The sequence below is a fragment of the Hyperoodon ampullatus genome (genome assembly GCF_949752795.1).
Source record: "Hyperoodon ampullatus genome assembly, chromosome: 4".
Classification (NCBI taxonomy): domain Eukaryota; kingdom Metazoa; phylum Chordata; class Mammalia; order Artiodactyla; family Ziphiidae; genus Hyperoodon; species Hyperoodon ampullatus.
Window position 1 is genome coordinate 131,949,559 of NC_136917.1, and position 22,554 is coordinate 131,972,112.

Genomic DNA, 22,554 nt, shown 5'->3' on the forward strand with positions numbered 1-22,554 from the left:
CCCCAAAACTCTTCCCCGCTTTTGCAAACCCTTAGGCTTCTGCCTCTGTCCCACTCGGTCCTCCTCCAGCTTCTCAGGAAGAGCCTGGGCTTCCTCACTGCCCTGTCATCCCTTAAGGAAGCTCAGTGGCTCCAATGCTCAATACTCCACTAAATTCTGGCCTTGAGACAGTCACAGCTACCCTTGCATCCTGCCCAGTGGCATTACTACTGCTGACCATTTTCTCCTTGGGTCAAATCGTCTCCTCTGCCTCTCAGGTATCATTTTCCTGCAGGTTCTTCTCTGCTCTCTTCCAGGAAATCCTGGCACTGCTCGGGGGAATCTGAGCTAGAATTCCCCACTATCCTTTCAGAGGTATGAATATAAGCCGGGGCCTACCTATCAAGAAATCAAAATTGCCCATAGGAAGTCCCCATTCATTCCTCAATTCTTGGCCATTGTGAGAGATTCTGAGAAACCCAAGACTAACTGAGCAAAGGTACCATTAAAGAGAAGCGTCTCAGCCAGGAAACTTCAATCCCAGAGGTGGAATTACTATCAATGTAATAAGATACAAAGCTAAGCATATTTTACTTTCTACAAGTTGTTTTCTTAAAAGCTGTATATAAATACAATACACATAATAAAATCATTTTCAGGAGTCTGACACAATCATTCTTGATTTTTTTTGGGGGGGGTGTCAACTCACGTTTTTATTAAGAGGGCTTTCTTAAAGCGCAACAGTATTTCTTTCTTCATCTTTTTTCTTCATTGCCTACATCATTTGTACCCTAAAAGGACAATCAACAGGCAGCATTCATGAAGTTGTCTCATATCCAGTGTGTACATGAAAATGGTCAAACCGAGGTAGAACCTACAACTACTCCTCAGTTTTCTCCAAGAGCTTCTCATGAAACTAGCTACTGGTAATCAGTAACTAGCTAGAGAACACAAGAACTGAATTATCTTGTTACCTACCAGCTCTTATCTGGGGATAACTCAGTTCCTAGAACAGTAGTAGCCACATGGTATATCAGTAAACATTACTGAGTTTGGAATGATAATGAAACTGTCCAGAAGCAGCACATATATAAGATTTCTGCGACTGCAAACACATTACTACTGTTATTTAAGAAACAAAATAATGGAATATTAGAGACCCAGTTAAGGGCAAAGATATTTATCTTGCCTTAAAGGAGATTTCAGTTTTACCTGAGTGACCTTTCTCTAGTTAAACTCAAAGATAATCTCCTTTGTTTGTTGGGGAGGCATAGAGTCAGGGAAATTACTGAATTCTCTCAGAGCCACTAAGCTCTTTTAATTATAGAAGGTGCCTGCTGAAGACAAAATACTTGATAGGCAGGCATTCGTTAACTTATATTACTAGTAGAGAACAACTAACAGTAAGAGAATAAATGAACTGAAGCCCATTTAGGCATAACTCTATATTGGATGTGTGCCTTAGAAATTAGTATCTTTACTCAAATGAGTAAACAGGCACAACCAACATTCAAAACACGCCAATTAAAAGAATGCCGAAGTCTAAATTGAGCTTTAATTTGAAAGCACTGGAAATGAAAACTAGCTATTATTTTCATGACCCATTTATAAAGAGCTCTAACAGCTATGTTTAGTTGTAAACAAATATATTTTAAATGCCTGAGCTACCCAAGGCAGCTACCTCAGAGCATGCAATAGGACATGCAGGTGTGAGCCTAGAAGAAGCCCAGAGGAGGGAGCGTGTGTGTATACAGAGCAGAGGGTCAGGAGTTTTCACTCTGCCTCTTGCCCCCTAACTTTTCTGAGGTATTCCCACCAGCTGTAAAACGGGAAGATGCCTGTGTCGCAGGGTGAGGATGAGACAGTCTGTGCAAGCACTCTGTAAAGGGTGAAGGCTCCACAAGTGTTAACACTGACCACACAATCGAGGCACATCTCCCATTCTGCTGGCAAAGGTGTGCGCGTGAAGGAAGTTCAGCCACATCTGCACCCTGAGCCTACTCTCTTTTCTGGTACAGTAAACACACTGAAGTCTAAATTTGTGTTTACAACTGGTCTTGTTTTGTAAGAACTTTACATAACAACGAAAAATGTTAAAACATTTCACTGATGCTTCCTGTATATTTTGGAGGACCTAAACAGCCAAGACAGGGAAATGAGTAACAGACAATGAAATTTGTTCTCTGATATAATGCAAACCCATCTCCTGATTTTAAAAAATATATTAAAATATGCATAAAAGATTACCATAAGGTTAAAGAGCACAGTCTTGGAGTCAAACTGCCAGGGTTCACACCCAGGCTTCACCCACCCACTAGGTGACAGGTTACCTCACCTCTCAGGGTCTCTGTTTTCTCATCTGTAAAATAGGAATAAAAACCGCACTTACTTCACAAGGACAGTACAAGGCTTAAAATGAGACAAGCTATATAATGTACCAGTGTACCAGGCACAGAGGAAATTAACTACTACTGATATTTCCAATAAGACAAGCACAGCAGGAGAATGCAGCTAAACTAGGATGGACTAAGGTGAGCTAGGCAGGGGCACCCTAGCCCCGCACTGCACTTCAGCGCTCAACCTCCTTACAATGACGGAACCTCTCTAATGCCACTCTAAGAGTCAGGAGGTTGTACTTTTGAATTCTAAAATACTGTGACCATAATTCCTAGGGCTTTATTATTTTTTTTTAATTTAATTTTTTGGCCGTGCCACGTGGCATGTGGGATCTTAGTTCCCCGACCAGGGATCAAACCTGCACACCCTGCACTGGAAGCGTGGAGTCTCTGGACCACCAGGGAAGTCCCTTAGGGCTTTATTTTCACCCTTTGAAAGTAATTTCATATCCACCATCTCATTCAATCTTTTCAAATTCTGGTAGTAGGAAAGGTATCATTATTTCTAATTCACAGATGAGGACAGTCAGATTCAAAGCAGTTAAATAACTTTACCCAATGTCCTGCAGAAGTGGTAAGATAATACTGGAGACGGGCCTGATGGGCCTGAGCCAATGCCAACACTCAGTCCACCACAATAAGCAGTCGGAAAGCAGGTTAAGTACTTTTCAACTAAAGACACCTGGCAATTCCCTATCCAATAGTTACAAGGGAGAAAGAAGGAATCAGATATGTCCATAAGGAACTCTTGAATTTGAACTGCAATTTGAGTAGGCTTTTCGTTTTACCTGAGACAGTAAAGACAAGTTTTTCATCAGAATAATTTTGGTTTTTCAAGTATTATCCACATTATCTCATCTTCAAGTAGCGCTACTTGACTACTGAAAGGTCAAAAAAGAATTCTCATGGTTAAAAAAAAAAATTCTCATGGAATTCATTTGTTTCTAATTTTTTTATTAGTCCGACATAAACAATCATAGATATTTTGAATAGACTAGAATGTTCAAAAGTTTTTTTTTAATATTTAAAGTTCTAAGGGAAACAAACGGTCAATGATTCTAAATATTTAATACGTGTGAAAGTTGGCATGCTACCAATTTTTTGAAATGGCAGTCTAAAGGCCCACTTGGTGGTTAGTCGTATTAAACTTTAATTACAAAATGAACAATTAGGAAGACTTAAGTTACAAATCAGGGGTTAAAGCTAATTTAGGCCTAGGTCTTTGTGGCCCACCTTCCTCTCTCAGAGTCTAACTACCTTGGAAGCAGCCCTATGAGGTTTCGGAGTTTACTGGTTCTGGAGACTGATTTCTAGCCGCCGCCACAACCCGCCCTTCCTGCTCTCCATCCCATTCCTGACCTGTCTCCTAAAAAACGTCCCGGTGGCTGCTCCTATGCTCCAGCAGACAAGAACAGTTCGGCGTCCTGTTGAGCTAGCCTTATGCAGGAGGGGCAGCTCTTAGAGACATCTGAAATGGTCCAAGCCGAGGAATCCACCCTGGCTTCAGCTGCAGCACACCAGCGGATCCCTCTGCTGCCCAGGATCCAACATGAGACTAGTGATGTTTCACTTCCCAGACCTCTAGGAGAGACTCCAAAATAGTTCCTGGGCTGTGAGGCAGATTCTGAAATTATAGCAGCTAAGAGTGCTGATGTCACCATTTCCCCCATGACAATTACAGGTGACATAATCCCGGAGGAGAGTTGGTGATGGCTGTCAGATCACCATAGTGACCACAGTCTCTGAACCTCAAATTCACACACATGATCCTAAGAAACCAAAATTTTATCTCATTTTCATGGGTAAAAGAGTTGTGGAAGGCAGAGCTGGAATGCTGAAGTTTCAGTGGTTTATGGAAAGAAGACAATATTGTATTTAAAAAGATTTGACATGTGGCTGCCTAAGCATATGGTAAAGAATGAATCAACATTTTAAATATGTTATTCCTTACGTAAAAGCTTTTTACAAAACTTGTGTGTTATTATCAATGTTTTTAATGTAGGCAATCTCCACAGCACACTAAAAAAAAAAATCCTAGATTAGGTATCTAAAAAATGAATAATTAATAACATGCAATTTTCTACGTCTTTGGGCTAACCTTTGCCACAGATTTAAAAACTCTCTGGCTTTTAAATAAAATGTCTTTTTTAAAATGTATCTTTATTGGAGTATAATTGCTTCACAATACTGTGTTAGTTTCCTGTTGTACACCAAAGTGAATCAGCCATATGCATACATATGTCCCCATATCCCCTCCCTCTTGCGTCTCCCTCCCACCCTCCCTATCCCATCCCTCTAGGTGGTCACAAAGCGCCGAGCTGATCTCCCTGTGCTATGCGGCTGCTTCCCACTAGCTATTTTACAGTCGGTAGTGTATATATGTCGATGCTACTCTCACTTCGCCCCAGCTTTCCCCTCCCACCCCGTGTCCTCAAGTCCATTCTCTATGTCTGTCTTTGTTCCTGCCCTGCAACTAGGTTCATCAGTGCCATTTTTTGTTGTTTTTTTTAGATTCTATATATATGCGTTAGCATACAGTATTTGTTTTTCTCTTTCTGACTTACTTCACTCTGTATGACAGACCCTAAGTCCATCTACCTCACTACAAATAACTCAATTTCGTTTCTTTTTATGGCCGACTAATATTCCACTGTATATATGTGCCACATCTTCTTTATCCATTCATCTGTTGATGGACATTTAGGTTGGTTCCATGTCCTGGCTATTGTAAATAGGCTGCAATGAACATTGTGGTACGTGTCTCTCTTTGAATTATGGTTTTTCAGGGTATATGCCCTACATTCACACAAAATGATATACCAGGGCAGGGGTAACCCAACTGTATAAGGATGGGAAGTCAGCCTAGGAGTAAAAGTATGGTATAGGTAATCTAAAGTGTAAAGCAGATTTGATAAAAAATGCAAACCCTATAAATGTTCAATAAATAATTTATAAAATGAGATTTATTTTTAATAAAGAACAGAGAAATACAGGAAAAAGTGTGAATGCACTGGCGTTACATGAGCCTTGCTACAGCACAGAATTCAGTGTAAATTGCTTACTGAAGACCCTGTAATGGCAAGTTCCAGCACAACTTGTCAGCATGGAATGAAAAGTCAGTACTTTAGCAAGACGTGTGTGTGTGTGTGCGCGCGTGTGTGTGTATGGGGGAGGTGGCAAGTCTATGTGTTGGGGACTGGGGGAACAAGAAACAAAGACACAACTCAGAAAAAACAATTTCATCTTGGCTCAGTACATGGCTGACCATATTTTCTACTTAGATAAGAAATTTCTACTAATTTGTTTTTAGTAATTAAAATACATTATTTTGGTGAATCTTCAACAAGAATAAAGCATTATATTATACAATGTAATTCTGAACACATTTCTTTTTCAAGTTGCTGTATTTAGAAATAAGCTGACTTTACACACTAATGGTTTTATATGTTATCACCAAAACTTGGCCTAGGAAGTAAGAGGGAGAATAGAAATCAAGTAGTTCTTGAACATAAACCTTTTCTCTTTGATGCCAAAACTGCCTTTATGGACCTAAGTGCCGAAAGGGAAGGCTTTGTTCTCATGTGTTTTGGGCATTATTTAAGACTCTCCTAGCAAATCTTCTTGCAGTGGAGGGAATGTTCTGCTATCCACTTATAAAACTGCAGGATGATTTCAGTTTGCATTGTGCAAATGACAGTCTAGCTGCCTTATTTATTGGTGACAAAACCTATAGCCAGTTACCATAATCAGTCACGATCGGATGGAAGAATGGTGCTAGGGCAACCAAGGCTCAAAATGACTTTGCTCTATTTCTTATCACAGCCTTGTCTGGAAATCATGTGCTGGCAGCATACAGTAAGTGCTCCCAAATATCTGAATAACTGATCACAACAATCAGAAGTAGAGAGCTGTGTGGGTTTTAATGGAAGGAGGAAGGGTCAAGCATTCTTCACTACCAGGAATCTAAGACAAACAGTAATTACTGTTGGATGTCCGGGCGCTCTGCAATGAATTATAAGCAGCTTCAGTTCTATATATGAAGAATAGTGACGGGCAAGAGAGTGTTGTGTGAATATGCTTCAAATTGGTGTAACCACAATGATTAAATCAGTTAAAAAGTTCAATTCCAAAGCTATTTGAAACTCAAGATTTTCTACCACTTGAGCCCCAAATTACTAAAAAGAAAAAAAAATTCATAGTGAAATTCATACTTTCCAGCAACTGCCAACTCTATACAAATCATGTGAAAAGAACTCCTAAAACAGAATGAAATCTGAATTTTCACAATTAGGAAACAATACAACTGTCTCTTAAAAGTTTTAGTTAAACAAAAGAGTATGTATACATATGCATGTTTACAAAAAGGTCTTTATAAACATAGGAAAAAGTCAAAGGGCTGCTTTGCTTATTACAGGTTATCCCTAAGGAATGTCCCTTCCTTATATAATTAAAGTTGAGGAAAAAAAGATAGTTTTTAACAGCAGTAAAGTTACTAAAAATTAGGCATAAAAAGTTATTTTCTAAACTACTCTCTAAGCATACTTGCTAAACACAAACATGCAAACGACCTTGCCCTAATTTATTTTCTCCATTTTGCAAAATACTGTTCTCCCGACAGTTATATGCTTTTAAAAAAATACTTCTCATCATATAATGTCAGGTAATAAATATGATTATCTCTTTTCTGAGCCTTCATTGCTTTTCATTTGCATTTCTTTTTATAGTTGATACCCAGCTTTAAAATTTCAAGAGTTTATAAGTTCAAAAATCTACTTGTTTTAATAATTAGAACTAAACTTTACCCACGAGAAATAATTTTCAAATTAAAATTTTGGAATATAATTTGCTAGAGCTTGAAGGGAATGAAAAAATTATGTAAGCCAACCTCTTCCTTTCACAGATGAGAAAGAGACGCAGGGGACCAGCCTTAGGTCCTCACAAAGTGATGAGAACCCTCATTATGTCCTACCAATGACACGCTTTATCCCACATCACATAATTTTGAAAGTTGCATTTTCCACTATTCTCGTTAATAATTTCAAAATAATAAGGAAAACATACTGCTCCCAAGATGATGCATAATCTATATAAATTGCCTTTGTTAAATTAATGGTAACTAGTAAGGGAACCGTCTCTTTACCTCATCCTCATCTGTACAGTCAAGGTTTAAGCAGTGAATCTTCATAGTTACTTGCAGTTATATTATAGACAGTTAACTTCTACTGAGTGCTTTTCTGGGTTAAGAACCGGACTTCATCATCCTGTCTAATCACCCCCACTCACCCCATTTTCAAGATGAGAAATCTGAGGTTCCGAGAAGTTAAGTGACTTCTTTGGAGTCCAGCGATAGTAAGTGCCTAAGAGGCTCTGACTCCTCGGGTCCAGCATCCTCATCACTACCCTGTGCTGCCCCTGAAATGTAATCGTGCAGTTCCAAAACCACATTCATGACCAGAGTGGATGGAATTCATTTGCCTGATTACATTTCCCAATCTGTGAGCCTCTGAAACTATGGGAAGCTATTGGAAATGCAAGAGCCACACAGCTCCCAGACTGTGATCTCAGACTCAGACTGTCTTGCACCAGCTTTGATGTAACTCCCCTTTTGGGCCTCCTGACCGACTTCCTAGGGCACTGTAGTTACTTACCCAGCTACAAAGGCTTTTTATTTTGTCCCAAGCACGGCAACCTAAGGATTGCCCAGTGGCGGCAATGAGGAGGCAGGGAGCTCTGCATGGTTCTCTGCCCAGAGCCAGGAACCTTGTCCCAGGCTTGGCTGCTGAGCCTTGTCTGCACCCTGCTCCCACCCAGACAGGGCTACCTGAACTACACTCACAGTTCTCCAGGTCAGCGCCCAAGCCTACCACGGACTTCCGGGCCTGTGTGTGTTCTCCACACGACCCCACCCACGGGCCACAGTCTCCCTCCAAGTCCCTTTCACTTGTTTAACTCCTCGGCATTCTTCACAACTTGGTTGACCTCCCATTTCCCAGAAGACCCTCCCTATATACCCTCCTCATTCCCAGCTGACTGAGGTCAGCACCACTCTCATCACCAGGCAGTCTGTTACCTTGTTAAACTCCTTCATGGGCTTCCCCACTGCTGGGTCCCCAGCGCCTTGGTGCCTGGCTCACAGCAGTCACTCCAAGAGTGTTCATGAAGGCATGACCCTGCCCGTGTCAGAAGCGATGACAGCACTGACCATGGGCATTCATCCTGGCATGTTGACTACTCTGCCCTTTCGTTTTTCTAGAAAAGAGCACCCACAGACCAGACAAAAAGATTTGGAATGACCCTACATCTGATGTGCTTGTTTTCCTATAACCTATCAGCTCCCCGGCACCTTGCCCATGGAAGCTGGGCAGCTGATATAAACCTTGTGATGGATGTGCCTAGGCCACCATCAAGCTCTGTGCTTGAAGCATTTGAGCATATTTGTTCTCTGACTTGAGATGGTCTTGGATTATTCTGGATGACAGCAATACAGTCGTCCCCCAGTAGCCACGGGACACTGGTTCCAGGACCCCCTGCAGATACCAAAATCCACAGATGCTCAAGCCCTTATACTATAAATCTGTTTAGTACAGTCGGCTCTCGGGACCTGCGAGTTCTGCAACCTCAGATATGCAGGGCTGACTGTACACCGCTTGGCACCAAAATATTTTCCTGAGACTGTACCTCTGAAATTTTAACACAAATTAACAGAAAAATCTGATTCACTTTACAATCATGTATAATTTAAAAAGAACTTTTCGTAAACACTTGTTCAGTCAGACATGACTATGTATGCAATGACAGAGGAAAAACTAAAAAGTTTTAAAAGTGGCAAATCTAACTCAGATACCAAGGAACTTTAAATCAAAGAGTTCAGCAAAATTCACAATACAGTACTGACTTCTGTAAATAGACACATTTATACTTAGTAGGATACCAATAATTCTTTATTGCAGAGGGAATAAAAACATATTAAAAAGTATCTTACAGTGGAGACAAAATGAGTGTTCCAGACAGAAGAAACAACATTTAGCACATTGAGAGAAAAGAAAGAGTTAGCCGGGGAAACAAAAATGTGAGCATAGCGCTGAATGACTGGAGCAGGGTGTTCTGGAAGGGGAGCTGCGAGGGAAGCAGAGCCAATTACCAAAGCTTCTAAACTACACTAAGGAGCCTGGACTTGATTCTCAGGATGAAGAAGAGTTGTCGTTTTTTTTTTTTTTTCCTCTGAATTCATTTATCTAAAGATAGAACAACACAATATCAACACAGAATAAAGCTGGGGAATTAAATTGAATTGTTACATTGCCTTTACATGAATAAGTATCTTAAACAATTGTAGATTTTAAGATTTATTAAGACACTAATGACACAAGTAACTAACAGTATTTAAGTTGAGTGATACTGCTTGATTTTCAGGTTGAAAGATTATAGTAACCTATATATTTCAATTAGATGGCAGCAAATACAAAAGCATCTTTTGAACTGTACAGTATACTGTAAGCAGTTCACTCTACAGCATTTCATCATTCTCCTGGCCTCAGTTTGTGTGTAGAAGGCATGCTGAACACCAGCCATTCAAATCACATAAATTATCCACCACTCACAAGGTGCAAAATCTATTATGCATCTATTTGAAAAGAAATTATTTTTGAATGCCAGAAAAAGTGCCAATTATTTTTGACAGACTTGGGATTTCCCAGCTTTACCACTGATTAGCTATCTGAGCTGTTTAAGCCTGTGTTTCAGTTTCCTCATTTTTAAAATGAGAAGACTAGATTGGATTTTTGTCTACTGAAGTGTCAAGATCAGACTTGCATCATAGAAGCCTCACTCTACCTGCAGTGTAGAGAAACGACTGAGGAGAACGTGTCCAAAAGCCAGAGGCTAGTTAGGAAGAAGGTTTGCAAGAATTGGGACAAGGTGACAGAGGCCTGACCCTGGGTTAGCAGCTGCGCGGGTGGATTCCAGGGCTAGCAGACAACTGGCAACAACAGAACTGGACACTGACTGGAAGCTGAGGGTGAGAAAGCCAGAGGAGTAAGAGCACGGCGATGAGGGAGATGGTGACAGGAATTACCAACGGCACCCCAAAGGACCAGGAGATCTGAAGGGGAAGACAGAGAGGCTGCGGAAGACAGGGATTCAATTCCGACACTGTGCCGGCTGCAGTGCCTGGCAGAGCTGTACCTCCTGGTGAAGCTATCCCAGAGGCTCTGTCATTGAAGCCAAGAGATTTTAGGCACCAAAATATTAATAAGAATGATTCAGCAAAGATACAGCTAATAGTCTTCTGATAGATCTTCTTCTCTCTAGTCAATGACAATCTTTTAGAATCTTCGTACAAAACTTGAAATGTGGTTATATAGGAATTTAGGCCCTTGGTGCAAGAATAAGATCTAAAGAAATGTATTTGGGAACTTCGAAATATTTGAAAATTTAGTATATGATAAAGGGGAAACTTTTAATCAATAAGCAGTGCTGGGACACCTAGCCAATCATTTGGAGAAAATAAAGTTAGGGCCCTGTGTCACCCCTTAAACTTCATACAGATCAGAGGTTTTGTTTTTTTAAAACCTAGAAAAATAGTATTAGAAAAGACTGGTGAATTTTTATAATCTTGCAGTAGGGAATAATAATAGCTATTACCTATACAGTGTTTGCCTTGCACCAAGCACTGTTTTAAGAACTATACAAACACTTTGTCCTCACAACACTCTGAAGTAGTAGCTTCATTTTATAGTTGAGGAAACTTAAGTGCAAAGAAGTTAAGTAACTTCCCAGGTACACTGCTTGATAGTGGTGAAACTCTGACTAGAACTCAGGCATCTGTACTCTGAACCACTACACAGCCTACCCTCTCTAGAAGGCAAGGAAGGGAGGGAGGAAGGGAGGGAAGGAGGGAAAGGGGGGGAGGAGAGGAGGGGGGAGGAGAGGAGGGGGGAGGGAGGAGAGGAGGGGGGAGGGAGGAGAGATGGGGGAGGGAGGAGAGGAGGGAGGAGGGAGGAGAGGAGGGGGGAGGGAGGAGAGGAGGGGGGAGGGAGGAGAGGAGGGGGGAGGGAGGAGAGATGGGGGAGGGAGGAGAGGAGGGAGGAGGGAGGAGAGGAGGGGGGAGGGAGGAGAGGAGGGGGGAGGGAGGAGAGGAGGGGGGAGGGAGGAGAGATGGGGGAGGGAGGAGAGGAGGGAGGAGGGAGGAGAGGAGGGGGGAGGGAGGAGAGGAGGGGGGAGGGAGGAGAGATGGGGGAGGGAGGAGAGGAGGGAGGAGGGAGGAGAGAAGGGGGAAGGGAGGAAGGAAGGGATTGAAATTTGAAGGAATATTTAAAGCTTCTTTATGGAAAAATACTATAATTGAAATTCATAACACAAAAGTAGAAGAAAACAATTCCAATAAATGTCAGAGCTAATATACAAAGGATGCTTAAAAATCAATAAGAAAAAACAAACAATTCTCTCCCATGTGTGAAAGGAAATACATAGAATTAGGAAATTGTTAATAAACACAAGTTGTACTATGATGCTAAAAAGCTAAGAAATGCAAATTAAAATATGAAAACATCTTTCATCCACCACATTGGCAAAAATGAAAGACTGATAATATCCAACGCTGGCAAGAATGTGGGGCAATGTGCACTCTCACCATGAGAAAAATGTAAACTGGCGCAGTGTTTTACAGGGCAATTTGGCTATATGATAAAATTTTTAAATATACATGTCCTTTGACTCAGCAATTTCACTTCTGAATATTTATTTTACAAAACCAAATGCACAAACACATGAAAATGTAGGTACAACGGTAGTCACTACAGCTTGATATAACAACAAAACGTTATAAATGTCTAAAAATAGGAAACTGGTTAATGAGACAGCCAAATGATAGAATGCTATGCAGTCATGGAAAATGACAGCTCTACCTTCATCATTAAGATAACGAACAAAATACTATTAAGAAAAAAGCAAACTGTATAGCAGTCTACATAATACTGTTCTTTTGTTAAAAGACAAATAAATTTAAAAAATAAATTTTTCTGTTGCTTTCAAAAGGACTGTCTAATCATTTTATTAATGAAGTTTAATTCTATAAATTCTGAATCCCAGAGAAATCATAAGGACCTTGTAAAACAGTGTGGAGGTGCCAGTGTACCAGAATAATTGAAATATATTTTCAAAATTCAAAATAAATTTATATTAAGACACTAAACCTTCTCCAGGAATATTAACATCTACATTAATATGTCACATTATTTTTAAAATCTAAGGTTCAGTGAAAATAATTTGATTTATTACCCAAGAAGAATTTAAGAAGACCAATAAAATCCAGACCATAAATAACAGGTAGAGCCAATTAATTATTTTGAAAGAGAAAAGAATTGTGAAATGTCTTTTTCAAAACACTGAGCATCTTAAGAGCATGTGAACATCAAGAATCCTTTCACAAGTAGCCATCTTATTAAACCAAAGTCCTTGCAGTAATTAAATAACTTGGTCAACATTGCAAAGCTGGCGCTTACTGCCTGACTTCTCAAAGTCTAGCTAGGAGAAAGGGCAGTACATACTGGTGGTGGTGATTAACTATCAAGCATTTTTTTAAAACTGCAGGATATGAAATGACTCAGGCCAACAAATAAAGCAAAACGATTTTCCCACAAAGCCAATCCACAAGACATTTGTAATGAGCAGCATCCAATTTTATGTAATTCCAAACAGGACTGTATTTATTCAGCATCATCAAGGCTACAGGACCACCCCTTACAGATAATTTAGATGTTTACCACTCAGGATCAAAATACTTTCTACAACTATAAACACAACAACCTTGCAATAATGAGCCACAGTAATCATTATTACAAAAAACAAAACCAATTATATAACCTTGATCACTCTCATTTTACAAATAAGGAAGCTGATGCCCAAAAAGTAATGTTGGAAAGTGCTGTGATTTAATAAATTTATAATCTTAGAGGCAATCCAGGTATGTGGAACCTAACGTTCAAACACCAGGTGGCCCCAACTGCAATGTTTTAATGTCCTCTTATCTCTCCCTTTCTCCTCCCTTCTCTCTCCTCACCTGTCAGGTCTTTGCTTATATGCTGCCTTCAGGGAACCTGTCTCTTGCTCACACTACTCGCCTTCTAATTGGCTGCTTTTAATTACTGCATGTTAGGGACACCAAATGGACAAGACTGCAAGAATAATAACTTAAATAAATGTCAGCGAATTCTGAGTGAATGCCCTTGGAACTCTTCTAAGTGTAAAATCAAAGAACTTCAAAGCGCAGATTTTGTTACAGGCCCTTTGGCAGCTCAGAGCCTTTTTTACTTACTTCTTAGTGCTAAACCATGTTCTAGATAAGGGAGGCTGCCAGGTTTAGTTACCACCGGTAAATCGTTTTCTGTTACGTGGGTTCTTGGCTCCTGAAATCTCATATAGTACTCGTCTAGCAAACCTCTTCTTTAATGCAAATGTTAACTATTTATCCCAAGTTGAATTATTATCAATAACAAATTAAATTTTGGATGAAGCAGGGTTATTGGGACAAAAATCCTAAAAGTGGTACCCGAGGTTTAGATAACACTGAGAACTCGGAAGAAGGAATCATTATATTAATGCATAACACCTTCCGGTGTATATTTATTCATATATATGCACACACACATGAGCCCACACATATACTCTCTCTCTCAACTCCCTGGTAAGAGCAGGAGAACTAAATACACATAGCAAACACTTCTTCCTACAGCATACAGTCATGCAACATAGCTATTTCCTCTGTACCACATTAAGCTGTCCTACTTCACCTGAGGCACTTGCTGTGTTTAATAGTCCAGATACGGCCTAATGAATCTATCACAAACCGACAAGGCTTTTGCCATTTAACCCCGTCTTAGCTACGTCCCAGACTACATCTGACAAAGGGGAAGAACAGATAATCCACTAGGTTGAACTTGCCATGTCATTATTACCCTCATCCATTTATTCAACAAATATTTATAGAGGGTCTACTCTGTGCCAGGCATTTTGCCAGGTGCTGGGTTGCTACCCAGCCAAAGGCTCTGCCCACTCAGATTTTACAGTCTTCCAGGGAAGGCAGCCATTCACCAAATGACATAACAAATATAAAATCACAACACTGACAGTAGGGACACCGAGCTACAAAGCCAGTCTGGGAGATCAGGGAAGGAAGGCTTCCCTGAGGAAGCATCAGTGAGCTAAGATCTGAGCACTGAGGAGCTGGCTCGGGACTGGGGAAAGTGCTCCTGGCAGAGGGCCTATGCGGTGCGTGCAAAGGCCCTACGGCAGGAGGTGGTGTGCTGAGTCTGAGGAAGTTAAGGCAATCCTGCAGAGAACAAGGGCGAGCGTGATCAGAGATGGGCCTGGAGAGGCAGGCAGGGGCTAAACCAGGCAGGGACTCTGTGGGGCATGTTAAGGATTCTGTCTGTGGTCTTTATCCAAATGGAAAGCATTTGAAAGTTTTAAAATTCAATTTAATTTACTTTTCTAGAGGAAAATTGTTATAATAAGATTTACATTGTAAAATGATCACTCTGGCCACATAATATGGAGAACCAACTGGAAGGGAGAAAGTAGGAGAGAGTGAGCAAGTTAGAAGGCTACTTCCTATTACATTAGTCCAAATGAGAGATCACGGAAGGTGGACCAGGGATGGGATAATAGATGAAATCACCTGAAGACCGGAAGTTGTCAACGACAACTCCTAGGTTCTGGTCCTGCCATTTCATGAGCAGGGAATGTATTAGTAGGGCAAGGTACAGGGAAAATCCTAAATTTGGTTTTAGATATCTGAGTATGGACGTGTCATGTAGACAGGTGTGGCATTTAGGAGAGATCATGGCTAGGAAAATAAACTCTGCCATCATTCATGAATGGCCCAAAATTGATCTAAATGCATTAATGAGCCTGGGGTGGGGGTGGAAGAGAGGTAATGACAGAAGGCCTGGGCCTGAGTATGTTCTAACATTAATGTTCAAGAAGGTGAGGAGAAGCCATTCAGGAAGGGTTGCCACAGGGTTAAGAAGAAAATCAGGAGGGCTTACCTACCAGCCCAAATAACTAGACACTCAAATACCAGAAACTCAATTTTCTCAATATTTGACAGTTCATACATGGCTCCAATTATTCTGTAACTACACTTAGTTAGTTATTAAACTAATTACTGTTTGGTTTACATTATATAAAATTGGTCATTATTATTAACTACTGCTTGCTAAATACCAACTACTGCTACAAAATACCAAGCAATGCACAAAAACTCGTAAGAAATAGTTCCTGCCTTCAAAACCTGCCTCAAGCTAGATTATGATTAAAATCACATCACAGTAAGTCATGAGTTAGTGTATCTTCTTATATACTTATTTAAATATAACCACTTTGGGAAAATGAATTCATCCTAACACTCATGTGCATCCAATATTCATGGGTGCTAGACATTAGCCTAGGTGCTGAGCAATGACAAAGAATAAGACAGAGTTCCTTGTCTGTTCGCAGTTGAGATTTAGTATTCAGAATGCTGTAAGACCAGTGTGAAGATTATTTGATGCTGTATCAGTCGAATGGCTATTCAGCAATGAAGAAAGGTAATAATCACATCTTATCTGTCAAGAGTACAACCTGCACCCACCGCCCAGTATCTACCCTCTCCTTGCTCCACATATACTCATCATCATCGTGCTTACATGTGATAAACTTAGTAAACACACTAGCTACAGCACTGTGTGAGCTCCAGGCACTTCCTCCAGTCTTCAAGTCTGACTGTCTCATTAATAATTCCCAGGTGACAGACTGTACTTACAGAAATGCAGGCTTGCTGGGTCTTAAGAACTTGAACAGTTATTGGCACTCTACAACATCTCTATCTATTAAACCAAAACTAACCAGACTAGGACTTCAAAGGACTCAATCACTAACAGTACAGAGCTCCTCCCCATACCAGACATACCTAAACCAACCGTGATATGTCATAGAGTAAATGAAGACAAGGATATCTTCTTGATTATCTTACATCCTAGAGCATATTTTACATTTCCCAATGTTGTTTTCTTAACTAGCAGAGTTGCTGTTACTAATAATGAATTCTAACGCCAGCATTGGTAGATACTTGCTTTCTTGCTCCTATACCCCCCATTTTAATTTTCTCTTTCAAGAAAGAAAAAAATCATGTCCGAACTTGCAGTTCCATACATATACCTCTTAAGAGTAGGCAGAAATAGTTTGAAACTAATCTGTATCTAAATTCCTGTTGCCATTGCTGTGGAAATGGAAGAGCTACAGCATATACCTGTCCTAAGAAAAGGTAAAGAGACCAAAGGGAAAGAGCAAAAACTAGCAGACCAAATGTTCAAGCAGAAAGCAGAACAAAGCTACCACCCTTAACTACAAACCTAGAAGGTCAATTAATTCCTCAGAAAGTTTTAGTGAGGTACTACTGTATTCACTGCAGGAATACAGTGTGGAATGTCGTGGGTGAGATTCATGGCACTACTCTTTAATCTGGATGCCCCTCTCTGTTCCTATCTCTCTTACAACGCTTAACATGGTAGTGTGAAACATGTTCATACTACAATCTGCCAACAGAAACAGAGGCTGTGCATTGATGATATTTTTCTCTACCACCCAGAACATCACCTTGCAGAGGTTCATAAATGTTGGATGCATGAAATCTAAAACAAGTACAAAGGGATGGGGTCTAGCTATGCTGGAACAGTTTGTCTCCATGTGTGATGATTAAAAATAAATATGTGATATTATTTCAGCTTCTTTATTTCCTTCCACTTACGATGTAAACAGCACAAATCAAGAAACCTAAAAAACACTCAACGCTAATCAATTATTCTCCCTGCCTAACATGATAAGGTGATCTAAGCACAGCTTACTTGTATTACAGGGATGAGGCCAGGTTACAGAAAGCTGTGCATTATATACACATCAGGAGACAAATGTATTGGCAATGGCACTGGGTAGAAACCTATCAATTGCTTATTGACTCTTGAAGAACAACTTTCTCCTTCAAAATCATTAGTTAATCTGATTATTAACTTGAAAAAGAAAATGGAGACATTAGAGAGTGGTGAAAAGAAATGGACTGTGGAGTGGGACTAACTTGGGTTTGAATCCTAGCCTGTCTTCTAGCTGTGTGATAATGGGGCTTTAGCATTGCACATGAGTTTCCACCTCTTGAAAACAGAAACTACAATGCACTGGAAGGCTGCAGCGATGATGAAACGAGATAATATATATAACTTGCCTGACATACAGAAGGCAAGAAAAGTGACTATATAAAAGGTATCTAAACACATCTCTATGCTCAATGAACATGTTTAGCCACAGCAAAAACCCTCTTATATTCTTGCAATAAGAACACCCGACTCATCTCACTGCTTTCCAATGAGCATTTGTAAATGAACATTTAATTCTGTTCCTGATTATTTCTTTCGCATTTAAAAATGTTCTTAAATTATTTCTTAAAAACAACTTGGGTTGATTCCTAATACTGCACATTTCCTCACATTAATCTTTTACCCGTTTACATTTTAAAGTAGCTCTAATTTTTGACTTAGGATATAAAAGGAGGCCAAGATTGAGGAAAACAACCAAGTCTAAGGAATATACTTGGTATATCTGATACAGCAAGGCATTTCAAGGTTAGAAGTGCAATATACTGCAGCTCTTAAGTAGCCTCTGGAGACTATTACTTTTCCATGCCACGTTCTCCTATTGCCTTCTTCATAAAGAAATAACTCTCAACCCAAGAAAATTGGGTACAAAATGCAAAAGTTGTGCCTTCTAACTCAGAGCACTTCTGAATGCCCTACATTTTTCCTCAGGGGAATCCACTCCCCACTAACTGCCTTGCCACCCCATCATTTCTTCTTCTGGAATGCTCACAGCAACTGTCAAGGGCTGATCAGCAGACAGCCTAGGCAAGCTGTAGCTGGTTCTTCTGTTCTTGTTGAAAGCAAAGAACACTCCTTTCATTCCATATTTTGGAATCTTTATGTCAGTAAGTCTGTGACCATTTCTAAAACATGCAACATATGCTTGAGGTGCTACAGGAGATGTGAAAGAATATAAATGAACACAGCTACTTCCTGTTTTTTGTATCTAACAAAATGGAGTTATTATGGTGTATTGGGGATAATATATTAAGGAATGTTGGTTAACCAGTCACCCTTGCCAAAATCAGATATGAAAAGACAACAAAAGTTGGCAACAATTCTAGTTCTGATATTTCTTTTTCAGAATTACATTTAATAAGGTTAGTCTTTGAAGAATGCATTAATTTCCTTACCTAATTTAAAACAGAACTTGGAGACAATTCATAACTACAAAACTTACAAATTCATGTAAGACTAACTTATGTAACTACCTCTATTGTTTTATAAAATCACCAACTTAACTTTTTTAAAAACTTATTTTTGGGTAATAATGTTCCTATACCTTCTCTAGTAAAAATTCACTATATTATATTTATAGTCTAGCAGCTTCTAAAAGGAAGTGAAAGCTGAGGGCTCTATGAGGATATAAAAGCAGCCTATGAAATAGCTTTAGTTTAAACAAAAACTAACATTAACAAGTACAGCATATCTTGTTCTTTCATGGGGCCAGCAAATTGATAGTTGTTTTTTTTTAAGTTACAAAAATAGAATGGAGTAATTATATCTACCAACTCACAATAGCCTGTTCAATGGAGAGTAACACTGTAATTTCTCTTCAAAGACAGTAAATAGGAAGAAAAAGCCCCTAATTCTGTAATATAAAGAAAAATCCCAAACCCTTGGGCGCCACTTACAGGCAAAAAACTTCCACTGATTTCAGTTACTAACCTGAAAAAGAGGGATGTACTTAAAATCTTCTGTTTTAATATGAGTATTCTTTATATAATTTATACTACAAAAATGTATTTTCTACAATTTAAATTTCTATATCCAAAGATCAAAAACTGGAGGAAATTATGAAATTAAAAAACTCACAGAATTCTCTTTAAAAGAATACAATAAGTCTTTAAACAGAAGGGGTCTCCAGACCTATAGTACCACTGAAACAAAAATATTTCAAAATCTCAATGTTAGATTTTCCTCCTGAAAGTATGAATGTAACTACTGTCAAAAAAGTAAAGTTCAATTGAGATTTTTACTAACTGCTTACAATCAAAGTGTTTATACCAATAGAATCAAATGAATTTCAACCCCATTAACAAGGAAATTGTAAAAAAAAAAAAAATCACTATTTCAAGAGGAGAGGGAATCAACACTTTACTATAAATGAAATGTTTAGGTATAAGATTTGGGATGAATAAACAGCATTCTGGCTAGTGACATTCATTTTTTAAAATGATTATGCTGATTAGCCCATTATTTCATATACTGTGCAATTATTATCCACCCCTTAAACAAAGAGGGGTGGAAAACCTAGGTTACAAAATGCAAAAATTAAGCATGGATTACTCAGTCCCTGAATTCTATCTGTTTACACCTTCATCCTCTTATTTTGTGTGGAGACAACACTAAACAACATCTATATGTTAATTTTACAGTAGTTCCTCTTCTGCTATATTCAACAGCTCATTAAGATGACTAGAATGCTGACACTTGCTAAACTATTTACTGTATCCAAAAATTCGGTCTCATGAGAACAGACAAAATTAATCTCTCAAATTTTGGGTTTAATATTTTTATCTGGAGCTCACTTGTAGTAACAATTGCCTACAACGAATTATTCTAGTCAAGTTTTAATCCAATCTTCCCAGGAGCAGTAGTGTAGAGGAATAACCCTGTAAGACTAAGTTACATGGACAAGAGCACACAGAAAACTACCACAGTCACAAATCTTTCCTATCAATATTGTATTGCCATGGCACAGTGCTGACCATATTTTTAGTTGTTTTTTTGGGGGGGGGGGTGAGGCGGGGAGAGGGAAAGGGGCAACTTCCAAGGAATCAACGAACTGTGGTCTTAAACAATCAAGTTCCCCCCAAAATCACTTTAGATAATTAACCAAAGCCAATGAGTCCTACTGTCAAATTCGTTTCACAAGGGAAACAAACCTAAGGCAGTCTTTAAAATACTCAGAATAAAGGTCAGGAAACCCTATAGGGAAACGGGTGACTATCAAAAAATATTTCCAGCAACTCAAAATACCTCTCAAGTTTGTGCTTTGCATACACTAGTCAGATTCTTTTAAAAACAAGGATGATGGCTGTCACAGTCAAAAGAATTTCCTTAAACATAAAAATTTCCAGTTGCCAAAAAGGGTCAGGCCAGGAACGGCTGGTCTGAGTTACCTTACACACACCGTAGCGCACAGGCGGTTCGGCTCTATCGGAGCCGGAGCCACAGCTCTGTGTCCCCTGGAAGCCGGCAGTCGGCGGCGGCCGGCGCAGCTGCACGGAGCAGGAAGTACCGCACCCGCGCCGCGGTCCCCAACCACGCCGGAGAGGCTGCGGGGAGCAGTCACCACTGCTTTGAAACTGAATGGCTGACACATCCGGTCCTGGCTCTTACACCACTCCGCCAAATGCAAACCTCAAAGGCCAAATTCAAACTCCAAACAGAAGTCACTCAAAGTCTTAGTGGTGCAGTCTTCATTCCCAAGGACATTGAGGGAAGCAATCAGAAAACCCCACGTCCTAAAAGACCGCAAGCCCCCACGCATTTGCAGCCGGTCAGCCCACACCGCTTTGACAGGCGTTACGGAGCCGTCCACCCGGAGCCCCCTGCGGCCGCGCATCGGGCGCGCAGCCTTTCGTCCCGGCCCGGCCCCCGGTACCTGCCGAGAGACTCTGCCTGTCACAGCCGCGGGGACCCCACCACTTTCTCCGCCGCGCTCCGGCCCCCCCATCCCCGGCCTCGGCAGAGCTCCCCACCTACCCCGCCCACCTACACCGCCCGCCCGCAGGCTGGGGCCTCACCCCGGCGCCCCCGAGGACTCTCCTCCGGGGTCGCCGCCGCTGCACGGCTGCCCGCCTCCCAGCCCGGCCCGGAGGGCAACGCCAGGGTCCCGCTCCGGGGCTCCTCGGAGAGCTCCGATTCCGGGAGCCCCCAAAAGCCAGCCCGGGCCCCCACACCTTATCTCAACCGGTACCCGCGGCGCGACTCGCACGCCTGTCACATGTCTGCAAACAATAACAAACTCTCCCGCATGTCCCCGCCCCGGGCCCCCGTACCGTCCCGTACCCCAGGCCAGGTCCGGGGCGCCGCCCGACGCCGGAAGGGTCAAAGGGGGTGCCCGAGGGCTCCCGGCGAGCGGCGTGCAGCCTCGCTGCACGGAGCCCCGGGACGCCCTGCGCGGTGCCCGGGGTTCATTCATTGCCCTCGCCCGCCCGCCCCCCAAGTCCCCACCGCGCCCCCGGCCGCGCTGCTCACCCGGCTGGGGCCGCCGCAAGAGGCGGCTCGGCGGCGGGCGTCCGCTTCTCCCCGGGCTCGGCCCCCGCGGGGCTCGGGGCGCCGCTGTCCGGTGCGGCCGCCGGTTCTGCAGGGTGGGCGCCGCTGCGGCTCGCGGCTCCGTGGGGCGACGGCACCGCCACAGGCTGGAAACCGCTCCCGCCAGCGGCCGCGTCCGCGGGCTCCGGCGACGGGGAAGTGGAGGAGGACGGCGGCGAGGCGGTGAGGAAAAGCGGCGGCTCGGGCAGCTGGTCCAGCTCCACACTCCGCACTTTGCGCAGCTGCCGCCGCCGCCAGTCCGCCCGCTCGCGGCCCCCACTGCCCGCCTCCCGCAGCAGCCCCGCGGCTGCCGTGGGCGTGCTGCTCGCCTTGAGGGCCCCTCCGCCGCCGCCCGCTTCGGGGCTCGCCGCCCCGGCGCCCGGGAATCCCGAGGACGAGGCGCGATTCCCCGCCGCCGCCGCCATTTTCTCTCGCGGGCTACATTCGCTCGGCCCCTGCGAGGGAGGGAGGGGGCGGGGAGAGTGCAGGGGGCGGGCGGACGGGCGGGCGGACGGGCGGGCGCTGCGCCTCTAGCGTAAGGCCGCCTGCGCCAACTGCGTGAGCGCGGCCCTCTGGGCGCCCGGCCGGGACTGACGCGCGGGCGCGCGGGGTTCGGTGGAGGGAGCACAGTCGGCCGCAGGTTGGTGGGGAGCCGGCTGTGCGCTCTGTCCTGCGCGCCGGCTAGCAAGGTGGGCTCCGAGGTGGCCGCCGCGGGGGCGCGCTGCGGTTTGCGCGCCGCACCCGCCGCGCCA

At 42.3% G+C, this 22,554-nt stretch overlaps 1 protein-coding gene across 1 annotated transcript in view; it reads right to left on the minus strand.

Annotated features, from left to right (window-relative positions):
* MAP3K1 (mitogen-activated protein kinase kinase kinase 1) overlaps positions 1-22,242 on the minus strand; it is a gene marked incomplete at its 3' end in the record, with an annotated part of 75,388 nt that extends 53,146 nt beyond the window's left edge. Inside the window, exon 1 of the mRNA XM_079702378.1 lies at positions 21,746-22,242. Within this exon, the coding sequence (XP_079558504.1) occupies positions 21,746-22,227 (482 nt within the window). The 5' untranslated portion in view covers positions 22,228-22,242. The remainder of the gene's footprint in view (positions 1-21,745) is intronic.
* Positions 22,243-22,554: the final 312 nt, after the last annotated feature.